The 13,833-nt window shown below is 44.3% G+C and overlaps 2 protein-coding genes across 3 annotated transcripts in view; one reads left to right on the top strand and one right to left on the bottom strand.

Annotated features, from left to right (window-relative positions):
* The window catches only part of LOC129456150 (NACHT, LRR and PYD domains-containing protein 3-like), a 108,281-nt gene that overhangs the window by 54,200 nt on the left and 40,248 nt on the right, over window positions 1-13,833 (bottom strand). The gene's annotated exons all lie outside the window — the stretch shown is intronic.
* LOC117384981 (neuromedin-U receptor 1-like) lies at window positions 8,647-11,204 on the top strand. The gene is made up of 3 exons (XM_033982180.1): window positions 8,647-9,325; window positions 9,801-10,028; window positions 10,891-11,204. Exons 1-3 carry the CDS (start codon window positions 8,647-8,649, stop codon window positions 11,202-11,204), a joined length of 1,221 nt encoding a protein of 406 aa, XP_033838071.1.

Raw genomic sequence — 13,833 nt, 5'->3', positions numbered from 1 at the left:
TACTCTGTAAAAGGATTCATTGAAATACAGTTAGAGATATTGTAGCAAAGATTATTACATAAAGTTTAGTTTGCACTATAATCAACAAATGCATTCACTCTAACTCACAAATTAGTGTTTTAATGACAATGTTATTATCAAGTAATATGCACAGTGAGCTGATAAAATAATAAATGAAAGTAGTAAGGTGGGCTATTAGTGAAGTAACTATGCCTCTATGCCTTCTTTGTCCTGGTGGTTATGCATACTAAGCTATTCAATCCTTCTTTTCCTTTACTAAAAACAGTCATTGCATTTTTTGATACTAGGTTAATTGTCAGTAAGAGTTAACTTCTGGTTTTCACATGGTACATGTTTATTTTGGAGGGTGGCTGATATGGAGCATAGTTCCATATTTAGAATTCTGACCGGGAGTGTCACAGCTACCAAAGAGCCAGTCCGGAGCGAGGTTATTGAAAGTATCGCCCATTCCCAATCAAACCATGTGCTAACGCTAGTGGGAGCATTTTTGGGAAAAGAAGCCACCTGATTTGTTTGTTATTCATGTTCACATTGATGACCACAATAGTGAAATAAAATACCAGGATCATGTTAATACAAACATTTTTAAGATAAAAATGACAAGCTTGACAGCAGCAATTACAGAAAGAGGAGCAACAGTTTTTTCAGTGCAAAGTGAATCGGAGCCAAAGTCGATGGAGCCAGAACCGATGGAGCCAGAACCGATGGAGCCAGAACTGATGGAGCCAAGGCCCTCACTTCCTATTTGGAACAGGGTGGCTAGATAGTTAGCTTTGTCCATTTATATATACAGTCTATGATAGCCTCTCATGAGGGGCAATATGGACTCTTGTGAATCAGCTATTCAAAAGCCATAAACAGAATCCCAGTGCCAATGCCCATCGTGTTCAGCAGAGATCCAATCACCCACATCGAATGGATGACGTCCTTTGTCTCTCTTATGGACTGCAATGGCATAGCTCCTGCTGATAAATCACTGGTCCTGCACATCACTAGTCCTGCACTGAAATGTCTATAGGGAATGTTTTATCGCAGTGATGAAGAGGCATACAACGATGCATGGAAAAAGCTTGACTAACGCTATGGTCAGAGACAGTGGCCTAAGGATGCAAAAGGCTTAAGAACTAACTCAATGTCACTAAGTTGGTCAATCATGTTGCACTTCCATAACTGTTCCTGTGTCAGTATCCTCTGTCCAGAGTCCATCTACAGAGCAGTTAGTGTATGCATTATTAGATAAACAAAGTGATAACACATTTGCAAGTGAAAAGATAAGCAACAAGACAAGTGCACTCCCATCCAGTAAAGATATATCTAACCACAATGCTGGGAGCTCCTTTGACAGTTAAGAGTCAAAGAGTATCTGAACTGTGTATGAGAGGTTATACTTCAACCATTCGCATTGACCTGCCGCCTTCTTGCATGAAAGACTACATTCCATTTAACTATGATAACATACCTACAAACAAAATGGCAAAACAATGGCTCCATCTAACAGAGATTATGAATAAGGTACCACCACTATTGAACTGTGATGCCAGACACTGGGTTCTAACTGGGTTGACTGTTCCAGATCTTTAGTCCTAAAACAGGTTCTGCTTGGAAAAGACAATGATCTATTTGCAATCCAGACAGAACTCGGGTGGAGTTCTGTTGGCAGCTCCACGTCAGCCCTCAGTAAAACTGAAACTCTATGCCACAAAGTTACAGTGGGAGAACTTTCTCCTCTAATGCATATATATATATATATTATATTATATTATATATTATATATATATAAAATATTTTCATAAATGATTGACAGCCAACTGTAGGCTCTAGAGGCCCTTTTAATCATCTTTCACTCAGATAACTCCTGGTTACAGATTTGAATGAACACAAAGATGACAGTGTTGGGTGTTGTTGATAAGTGTGAGAAGGAACCTGCACAAATGCATCTTATATATTTTTAAGTTGGCCAAAGCATCGCTTGTATCCTGTTGATGGCAAACAGAACATTGTTATTTTGAACACTGCGCAGTAGCACCAGCCCCTGAAGGCGTTTGCTCACTTGATCGGATTTGATTTTCCTTGACAAGTGTCCAGGCAAGAGTCCAGGGAAGAGTCCGGGTAAATGTCTAGGTAAGAGTCCAGGTAAATGTACAGGTAAATGTCCAGGTAAATGTACAGGTAAATGTCCAGGTAAATGTCTAGGTAAGAGTCCAGGTAAATGTCCAGGTAAATGTCCAGGTAAGAGTGCAGGTAAGAGTCCGGATAAGCAGTGCCTCCATGGCTGCTCTCCCGAGGCCCTGCTCTTCTCTCTCAGCCCGCGCAGTAATTGGTTGTCTGACAGTTTTGCTTCTCACACTTCTCATTTGGACTAGTAGAACCTGTCTCACTGTGGAGCGCTGTCCTGTCTTGTTCTTTTGGCGGTCGTCCACATTTCAACCTGCCACGGATCACCGGAGTCACGGCGGGAGTACCCTCTGCAGCCGGGGCAAACATGACCAGGCAAAGGCGCTTTATTTTGGGATATCCCACCAACATAGTGTGTCCAGACTTAACAATTTTGACTTCCTTAGTCGCTCAGTTTAATGTAGACTATTTTATAATTATTTGTCATGTGATTTTATTAGTTCTTTTTAACGATACAGTGGCTTAACATCTCTTTTATACTTGTTCCATCTGTGTGGTCAGATCAGGACCAGGCCAGTACCATTACACCCGCAGCTAGGCACTTGTCGATGTCTTTAAACTTTTTAAATTATAGGGTTGCTTCTCTGCATATTAAAAACACCAAATTTAAAGCAGGGCTTGGCATTGGGATATTTACAGAGAAAAAACAGCCACTGTTGCCCTTGATTGATTATAAATCTTTATTCAAAATGTGATGACATTCTAATTTGACTATTTAGGGCATATTTCTGTTTACTTGGTTAATTTGATTTGACATTTTGCAGTAAGGTAGTTGTGTTCATGCTATGGCCTATTCACTAAAGGAGCACGAGTGCCTTCTAGTGGCAGCATTAAAAAGTGCAAAACCATCAGGTCCTTCATGCTGCTCATAAAACAAGGCCCTTTTAATGCAATGATTCAGACCTGTCTGTAGGTTCATCTAAGCAGCAAAGCCATGACAGAGGAAAGTTAAATTACATCACACGTTTTCTAACTCCAGAAACGTTTCGCTGCACTTATAAATATCTATGGTAGAAAACATTATTTGTCATTACAATATTCATCAATGCAGTCATCAGCAAAATACAGAAAATAAATAAAGTAGGCCTACTATGAAATAGGCTAAATCAAATCCCACAAAGCTGTGCACACTGGCCTTCACACTAACTGTCCTGAACATGTGAAATCATATCAGGGCTGCCAGAAGGTGCAGTTTGTATAAAAATCAACACACCCATAAACTGCGTAAAGCCAAAACATAGTCATAAGAGTTTGCAGATGTAATTTAGACTTTTCTTTTGAGGAATTTGATTTAGCTTATAGCCTACTTGTAATCATGTATTTTTTGTTATTTACAATTCATTCTATTTTTATTTTTACTTACATTTGTCATGAACGACTTCAGTGCTGTCGTCGTTTTGAGTAGGTTTACATGAGCAGTAGATGTGTTGCTGAAGTCCACTATTCTCAGTGTAATGGAGTCTGATGGACACCCCTCACAGTCATGCAGTGCACAGACACTTATGTCTGAGTGTCCTGAGAGTGCCTATATTGCACCTACAAAAAATTGTCATTGAATTTTCCATGAATTTATAGCAATCGATCAGACTGGATCAAACTCTGCTAAATTTGGTAGACTGTATTGTGTATATTTTTTTCGTAAGTTTTTAGTAGTTTAGTAAGTAATATAGTAGACCTTGCCTTGCCAAATTCATTTTAAAAGCTGTCTGGCAACAACTGCTATTGATTGGATGTGAGGATAACCTGACAAATGAAGCTGTTTTAATCCCATTGTAAGGGAATATAATACTGCAGTTTTAAATGTACCAGGCTTTTGCCATCATGTAGCACTGATTAAAAGCTGTGATTGACAAGGTTCTCCCCCGTGCAGAGAAGAAGGGGATTGTGGGAGATCATTCTGCTTGTCTGAACTGAACACGTGCAAGAAGGACTAAACCTGTATGTTTGCCCTCTGACAGAAGCAGTGCCCATGATTTATTGGTTTCAGATTTCTGGAGTCCTGACGACAAATGCAGTGCGTACACTGTTTTCTATTAGTGTGATGTATTAAAGATGCTGCTCTTTGTCAGACACCTGCAGCATGTACACAACATAGGGCCTATGTATGTGCAGTGTTATTTATGAGGCATGGCCCTGCATGTGTGCTGCATGTTATCACTAGGCAATACTACACACAGTCTGTGTCTAATTTTAAATGTGTTGGAATATTGTATGTAAGGACAATAAATTACATAAGCTTTTCTTCAGAGATAGCCACAAATGACATCCACTCCTCTGTTCTTTTAGTATTGATTTGCTATAATTTTCACACAAGATGATCTATTTAAAAAGAAAAAAAAATAAAGAGAGGGCAGGATGTTTTTCATGGCCGTTTTCACGTCATCAAACTGAACATTTTATCCAGATTTTGAAAAGTTTAAGGTGCTGTATGGCACATTTACAAGAGACTGATATGAGCCTGAATAGTCATGTTGGGTCAGTGTATTGCAGGAGGACCACAGTTTTACAGCTGCCACTTAGGCACAGTATAAACAAACTATCCTGTTCTATACTGTGTATTATATTACTTTGAGTTACAAAGTACTTGTACTGTCGCAGCAGCAAAACTGTTCACTTTCCTCAGTCTCTCCACCTCCATCACCAGCAGTGACCTGGCCAGCAAGGAGATTTTCTTCTGTAAGAATTTCAATCTCCCAATATCACAACAAAGACGTCCCATAACTGCCCAGGTCTTAGCACTAATCACTTCACTCATTTGGTATAACCCACTTTGACCCTCCTGGAACACGCCTCCTGTCACCTGTAGAGGGATGTCAAAACATTTTACATGAAATAAAAATAATGAACCAACTCTTAATGAGAGTGTTTGAGATTCTGTTACATCTTGAACAATGCCTTTCTTTTACCAACTGTCACCATGGTTAACCAAAGTCACTTTGCCACTGTAAGATGGCCTGCAAAATACTTTTCTTTATATATAATCCTCACACTGACATTTGGATTTGGTAATAAAAGCTTAATAACCGTTAATTTTTGGTGAAAAAACACAATGACTATGAAAAATGCATCTCCATAAATGTACTGAATGCAAATGATAAAATAGTGGAAAACTCTCATTCTGTAGCTGTGAATGGGTGAAGACTGTTTGAAGTGTGTGGTGTGTGTTGTGTCTTCTTTGGTGCAGTGTCAGTGATGGGCAGAGACTCGAGGGATACAGCTGTGGTCTCAGACTGAAACAGTTCACAGCTTTAACACAGGCATCACTGAGGAGATCTGGGGCCAAACCTTTGCTCCCATGACCTCGTGAGGAACTAACTGCTTGAGTTGTCCTAGCTGCTGTTTGCTGGTAGTTACACATTTCACAAACCTTTATGGGCTTTGTGTGCCACTAGTCCATGCCATTATCACCAATAACATCAGTCTGATGAGACATCTTAAAGAGAGCGAACGGTTTGTATCTTCCAAACTGCAGATATCAGACTGGTTTTAGATGAGGTCAGCCTCTGCTATTTTTAGAGCTGCAACTAATGATTATTTTAGTATAATCAGTGATTCTTTTTACAGTTAGTCAACCTGTCAAATGATTACTCCTGTTGCAATTTAGAACGTTTTAAATACAAACTAGATATGCTGAATGGGGAAACCGTAGAGGATGTTTACAGTGTTTTACACATCTCAAAATATATTTTGTTCGTTTGCTATCTTGATTTCATAACAGAGGTGTGTGGATAATAAATCCTTTATTCCAATCTAGGATCTATGATCACTGATGTAGATAATATTTATCAATAATTACATGAATCAATTTGTCCTGATTAATCTGACGTTATAGCAGCTCTGCTAATGCCTGTAATTAACCCTGATTTGTACACTGTCAGCATTTACTAAATATACTGTCTTCACAGACTCTTTTATGTCTTATACATTGAAGTTATTGTCTAATCACTGATTTGCAGTGTGCTATAGTTGGGAACTGACATCTTAGAGTTCAAAGTAATAGACCAACAGGTACCACAAAAATGTTTTTGTTTTTTTTTAATGTGGCAATTAGGAGCATAACATATGATTTGTCGCAGCCCCATAGCTAAACTTTGTGCTGTGCAGGTGAAGCAAACAACAGTTTCAGTTCAGAATCTTGACAGAAATGAAAATAAAAAGCTTTTTTTGTTTTATTATGTGTGTCTCCCAGGGCCAATATCTGTAAGGTAAAGTAATTTGAACTTCCCTCGCGCCTGTGTCAGGTGTAATCGAACAGTATTGATGAGCTTCAAGTGCACACAAAACAAGTGAGAGAGAGAGAGGGGTAGTTAGAAAGAGAGAATGAACAGGGAGATAGAGGGAAGAGTGGGATAAGAGAGAAAGAAGAAAGAGAAAAAGAGGAGGGGGGAGATGGAAGAAAGAAAAGAGAGGGAAGAGATAGAGCCAGAGAACGGAGAAGAGGGGGAAATGGAAGAGAGATGGAAAAAAGAGAGAGAAGAGAGGGAGAGACAGGGAAGAGGGAGAGTGAGAGAAGCTAGAGAGAAGAGGGGGAGATAGAAGAGAGAGGGAGGACCGAGAGGGAAGGAGAGCAAGAGAAGAGAGAGAAAAGAAGGGGGAGATGGAAGAGAGAGGGAAGAGTGAGAGAGAAAAGAGAGGGAAGAGGGAGAGTGAGAGAACAAAGAAGAGGGAGAGATGGAAGAGAGAGGGAAGAGGAAAAGGGAAGGCAAGAGATGAGGGGGGAGATAGAAGACAGAGGGAAGAGGGAGAGAGAAGAGAGGGAGAGACAGGGAAGAGGGAGAGTGAGAGAAGATAGAGAGAAGAGGGAGTGATGACAGAGAGAAGAGGGAGGAGGGGGAGATAAAAGAGAGCGGGAGGACTGAGAGGGAAAAGAGGAAGTAAGAGGGAAGGAGAGCAAGAGAAGAGAGAGAGAAGAGGGAAAAGATAGAAGAGAACGGGAGGAGGAAGAGCAAGAGAAGGGAGAGAGAAGAGAAGGAAGATGGAATAGAGAGGGGAGAGGAAGAGCAAGAGAAGCGAGAGAGAAGAGGGGGAGATGGAAGAGAGAGGGAAAAGCAAGAGAGAAGAGAGGGAAGGGAAGAGGGAGAGCAAGAGAAGATAGAGAGAAGAGGGAGGAGATGGAAGCGCAAGAGAGGAGAGAGAAGAGGGGGGATTGGAAGAGCAAAAGAGAAGAGAGGAAGAGAAAGTGAAGAGAGGGGAGATAGAAGAGTGAGAGAGAAGAGAGGAAGAGAGCATGAAGAAAGGGGAGATGGAAGAGTGAGAGAGAATAGGGAGAGATAGAAGAGAGAGGGAAAAGAGAGAAGAAAAGATAGAGAGAAAAATGGCGGAAAGAGAAAGAAGGGGGAGGTAGAAGAGAAAGGGAAGAGGGAAAGAGAAAGTAAAGAGGGGGATAGAGACAAAAGAGAGTGAGCGAGAAGAGAGGAAGGGAGAGAGAGAAAGAGAGAGGAGGGGTTAATACTGAGCGCACATAGTTATAGGTTGAAGCAAACACCAAACCAGAGCGACGTCTCATATGCTCCATATTGAATCTCAGAGGACACAGCCACACAGGACTGGACGTAAGTCTTCTGGAAATTACTAATCAACACATTTAAGTATACATTAAATGACTTTTTCAATTTTATTTATGTTCTATATCATTGAAGTGTAACATGGGGCGAAAGGTAGATTTGAGTGTAATATTTGATTACATTTGTATTTCATAATAATGGTTAATTCAATACTGATAACATACTGACTTTGCAGCTATATTGACTGCATTACATATGAACAGGAACATAGTTGGAAGACTCCAGTTGTGTTTGAGTGAAGGTGAACTACTAAATGAATGTAATGCTGTAGATTTGTGCATTTGAAGTTGTATGTGTTGCTACCAGGTAAAGGCTGTATGCTGCTGCTAGGTAACTGCGATAAACATGTAGACTATGAGTTTTCAAACCTTTCAGACCAGGGCACCCAAAATCATCATGCAACCAACTTGAGACTCCCTCTGCAAAATGAAGTTGATGATGTAATAATTTCAAGTGACCTGTTGAATCAGGTTCATTTGATTTGTTTTGCTGTTTGATCTGATGTTGTCAATTCAGAAATTACTTACTTGCGACCTCCAATTAGGGAACCATTGTAGACCAACCTTATTAGGACAAGGACAAGTGTGTATGTCTGTATTGCACATCTGATATGTAAACAACTAAACGATCATTTTAGATTCACCATTGAAAAATGACAAAAATAAATGCTCATTTATTTAAAGTTAAAGTCTTGAGCAAGTCTGATCCCTTGACTCCACACAAAGGCCTATACAGGACACCACATTATTATAATCAGATACAAAATATAACATTACTACAGTAGCAGCTTGGAGGATTCATTTGAGGGAGTGGGAAAGATGATGGATGACTTTCTGACACGTGTAAACCAAACATAGACTATCTTTTTGCTTTTAGGTGTGACACGATGCTCACCCCAAACTGCTCCCTTGAGACTGTCTCCAGTGTTGTGTCCAACATGTCCATTGGGTGCCCTCACTCCTCTCTGCTCTGTGGGATAAACATGTCTCTTTTGGTTAATGTTAGCTCTGTGGATCTGGACGAGCTGTGTTTGAGCGAGGATGAGTACCTAGCACTTCACCTGGGACCTCTCCGATCACCCATCTTTGCTCCGGTCTGCGTCACCTACCTGAGCATTTTCCTCGTGGGGGTCTTGGGTAACTCTTTGACTTGTGCTGTAATTTTGCGTTACAAAGCCATGCAGACACCCACAAATTTGTACCTGTTAAGCCTGGCCCTATCAGACTTACTCGTACTCCTCCTGGGTATGCCTCTGGAGTTGTGGGAGATGTGGCGGAGCTATCCATTCCCATTAGGAGAGGGCGGTTGTTACTTCAAGACCTTTCTATTTGAGACAGTTTGCTTTGCATCTGTGCTTAACGTCACCGCCTTAAGTGTGGAGAGGTACATAGCGGTGGTGCATCCTTTAAAAGTGAAGAGCCTCTCCACCCGCGCCCATGTCAAGAGGGTGATTGTGATGCTTTGGGTGATGGCGATGATCTGCGCCGTGCCCAACACAAGTCTACACGGGATCCTCCTTCTACCCCCCAAGTTTGGACGGCCCTTCCCACACTCAGCTATGTGCTGTGAGTCAATGCTTACTTTTATTATTTCATGTCTCTTTATTTCAGTGTCTTGCCCAATGACACCACGATAGGGCAGCGAATCGTATCAGTAAAAGCATGTTGTTTGAGACTTTCATTATTTTTGTTTAAATGGCAATGATTCAAAATCTGTACTGTTTATGCTCAGGAAATTTATATTGAAGACCTTTTTTTTTTTTAAGATAAACTGAATCAAAAATGGTCATCAATCAGTTTTAGGAAAAAGACAGATAGATAGAATGGATGGTTAGAGACTAGACCAATAACTATCTGGTAATCCATGGGTTTCAGAGTGATGAAAATAAGCATTGTTGCCATGGAAATCAAGAATACAAAACAAACAGGAAGCTTAAAATGAAACCAAGAGACATCCACTTTAGAGCACATGTGATATTATAACACCACATCTAATCCCTGGACCTGTTTTCCTCTTTTTTAATGTGTTTGTCTTTATCAGACCTTGTGAAGCCCACCTGGATGTACAAATTGACCATCCTCATCTCGTCTCTGGCCTTCTTCGTGCTCCCAGTGCTGGTCATGGGAGCGCTGTACTTCCTGATTGGCCTCACACTGTACAGGGAGAGGGGCATGAAAGCCCTCTCAGCCATGTTTGGAGTGGACAGTGTGTCAGAGGATCACATGCAGAGGCTGAGCAGACGCAACCTGCAAGTGACAAAAATGCTCTGTAAGAACCGCCTTTGTTTCTATGGAGACATTTCTCTTTTAATAAATGACCTTTATTATGTCATTTGTTTAGTATTTAAAGTTCTATTTTTATTTTCGTATGAGTCACTGTATTCTGATGATGTTGAAGTCATAGATGGAGCTGTTTTATAAGTAGATGGTTGGATAGGTTTTAAAATAACTCGTACGTGCTCTCAACTGAAAAAGCCACATACCAGGTGAATTCAGGCTCAAACTTTTGGAACATAGATAAAATATTATCTATATAATCAACATAAAACTTGACCAGTTCAAATTTGAGATTGCGTTACTGCTCCTGACTGGGTGCCCCAGTGGCATTGAAGGAATTTCCAGGGACAATAATTCATTGGATGTATATAGTAGTTTTCAAAACCTGGTGGTAGTAACTTACTGTTGTAGCCACAGCTGCCCTGAGGTAGACTGATGGAAATGAGGCCAATCTGTGCCACTGGCCCTTCCGACCACAACCAATCACTCACTCACACCACATTCACACGAGGCAATGTGGGTGAAGTGTCTTGCAGATTGACACAGCAACCATTTTCCACTAGAGCCACTGCTGTCCTGTTACTGCATAACCTGTTATTCCCAGCAGTCTCCCACCCAAGTAGCAACCAGGCTCAACCTTCCTTACCTTTTGAGAGTGGTATGGTGGTACTGTTTTGGTCACTGTATTGTTAAAATTGTAAGATAGGATCAATGTCTTACCAGAGGTCTTTCTTCACTGAGTGCTTCTTTTCATAATCATCTATATTATTAAACTATTAATCTTACACCTTGTTGACGCTCTACAATACAATATTTAGCATTGGCCCAGTGCTCTGACCTGTCTCCCCCTGCAGGTGTCCTCGTGGTGGTTTTCAGTCTGTGCTGGGCCCCCTTTCACGTGGACCGCCTCATGTGGAGCTTCCTCGACACCTCGTCCCAACTGCACCTTATGATATTTGAACCAGTGCACATAGTCTCGGGCGTCTTCTTCTACCTGAGCTCTGCAGTCAACCCCGTCCTCTATAGCCTCATGTCCACGCGCTTCAGGGAGATGTTTAGTCACCTGACCTGTCCACACTACAACTGGCTCAACCACTCCAGCCTGCGCCTCACCCAGCGCAGCACACTCAGCCATAAGGCACCCAGCAACACCAAGGAACTGTCATAGTGGATGTAAACACAGAAACATATTTAAATATGAAGGTGACACTGACTTAATTGACTTAATTAATAAACAGTAAACCATAAGACTGTGAAAAATGTATTTGTAAGTCAATAAAATATGAACTAAAAGATCCTCAGCAGGAGTATGTTTAAACCTCCATCCCCATGTGCTGCCAGTGAGCTAATTGTAAGTGTTTGGCACATTTTTGATTTGATAAAAGAACCACAGACCACTTCAGAAGCCCTTCATGAAGAAAAATACAACAAGGCAGTTTACGTCGCCCGGACTGGCGTTACCGGGGCCCCACCCTGGAGCCAGGCCTGGGGTGGGTGCTCGGCAGCGAGCGCCTGGTGGCCGGGCCTTTCCCCACGGGGCCCGGTCGGGCCCAGCCCGAAGAAACGACGTGGGGCCGTCCTCCCGTGGACCCACCACCTGCGGGAGGAGCCATGAGGGGCGGGTGCGGAGAGATCCAGGTAGCAGTCGAAGGCGGGGACCTCGACGACCGGATCTCCGGACATGGAGACTAGCTCTGGGGACATGGAATGTCACCTCGCTGGGGGGGAAGGAGCCTGAGCTTGTGCGGGAGGTTGAGCGTTACCGGCTAGATATAGTCGGCCTCACCTCCACGCACAGCTTGGGCTCTGGAACCCATCTTCTTGAGAGGGGTTGGACTCTCCATTTCTCTGGCGTTGCCCGCGGGGAGCGGCGGCGAGCTGGTGTGGGCTTGCTCATTGCCCCACAGCTCAGCCACTGCGTGTTGGGGTTCACTCCGGTGAACGAGAGGGTCGCGTCCCTGCGCCTTCGGGTCGGGGACAGGTCTCTCACTGTTGTGTCGGCCTACGGGCCAAACAGCAGTGCAGAGTACCCGGCCTTCTTGGAGTCCCTGGGAGGGGTACTAGACAGTGCACCAACCGGGGACTCCGTTGTTCTCCTGGGGGACTTCAACGCCCATGTGGGTAACGACAGTGACACTTGGAGGGGCGTGATTGGGAGGAACGGCCTCCCCGATCTGAACCCGAGCGGTGTTTTGTTATTGGACTTCTGTGCTAGTCACAGCTTGTCCATAACAAACACCATGTTCGAGCACAAGGGTGTCCATCGGTGCACATGGCACCAGGACACTCTAGGTCGGAGGTCGATGATCGACTTTGTTGTCGTGTCATCTGACCTCCGACCGCGTGTCTTGGACACTCGGGTGAAGAGAGGGGCTGAGCTGTCAACTGATCACCACCTGGTGGTGAGTTGGATCCGCTGGCGGAGGAGGAAGCCGGACAGACCTGGCAGGCCCAAGCGTATTGTGAGGGTCTGCTGGGAACGTCTGGCGGAGCCCTCTGTCAGGGGGGTCTTCAACTCCCGCCTCCGGGAGAGCTTCTCCCTGATCCCGGGGGAGGTTGGAGACATGGACTCCGAGTGGGCCATGTTCTCCACCTCTATTGTTGATGCGGCTGCTCGTAGCTGTGGTCGTAAGGTCTGTGGTGCTTGTCGCGGCGGCAATCCCCGAACCCGGTGGTGGACACCGGAAGTAAGGGATGCCGTCAAGCTGAAGAAGGAGTCCTATCGAGCCTTGTTGGCTCGTGGGACTCCTGAGGCAGCTGATGAGTACCGGCAGGCCAAGCGTGCCGCGGCTCGGGCAGTCACAGAGGCAAAAACTCGGGGTTGGGAGGAGTTCGGGGAGGCCATGGAGGAGGACTATCGGACGGCCTCAAAGAGATTCTGGCAAACCGTCCGACGCCTCAGGAGGGGAAAGCAGTGCTTCACCAACACTGTTTACAGTGCGGGTGGAGAGCTGCTGACCTCGACTGGGGATGTTGTCGGGCGGTGGAAGGAATACTTTGAGGATCTCCTCAATCCCACTGTCACGTCTTCCGAGGAGGAAGCAGAAACTGGGGACCCAGAGGCGGACTCGTCCATCACCCTGGCTGAAGTCACTGAGGTGGTTGGCAAGCTCCTCGGTGGCAAGGCTCCGGGGGTGGATGAGATCCGTCCTGAGTACCTCAAGTCTCTGGATGTTGTGGGACTGTCTTGGCTGACACGTCTCTGCAACATCGCGTGGCGGTCGGGGACAGTACCTGTGGAATGGCAGACCGGGGTGGTGGTCCCTCTGTATAAAAAGGGGGACCGGAGGGTGTGTTCCAATTACAGGGGAATCACACTCCTCAGCCTTCCCGGTAAGGTCTATTCCAGGGTGCTGGAGAGGAGAATCCGACCGATAGTCGAACCTCGGATTCAGGAAGAGCAGTGTGGTTTTCGTCCTGGTCGTGGAACACTGGACCAGCTCTATACTCTCCATCGGGTCCTCGAGGGCTCATGGGAGTATGCCCAACCAGTCCACATGTGTTTTGTGGATCTGGAGAAGGCATTCGACCGTGTCCCTCGTGGTGTCCTTTGGGGGGTGCTCTGGGAGTATGGGGTCCGGGGCTCTTTGCTAAGGGCTGTCCGGTCCCTGTATGACCGGAGCAGGAGCTGTGTTCGCATTGCCGGCAGTAAGTCAGACCTGTTCCCAGTGCATGTTGGACTCCGCCAGGGCTGCCCTTTGTCACCGGTTCTGTTCATTATATTTATGGACAGAATTTCTAGGCGCAGCCAGGGGCCGGAGGGGGCCTGGTTTGGGAACCACAGGATTTCATCTCTG

This window comes from Periophthalmus magnuspinnatus, chromosome 17, assembly GCF_009829125.3.
Source record: "Periophthalmus magnuspinnatus isolate fPerMag1 chromosome 17, fPerMag1.2.pri, whole genome shotgun sequence".
Lineage (NCBI taxonomy): Eukaryota > Metazoa > Chordata > Actinopteri > Gobiiformes > Gobiidae > Periophthalmus > Periophthalmus magnuspinnatus.
This window is presented reverse-complemented; position numbering and strand designations above follow the sequence as displayed.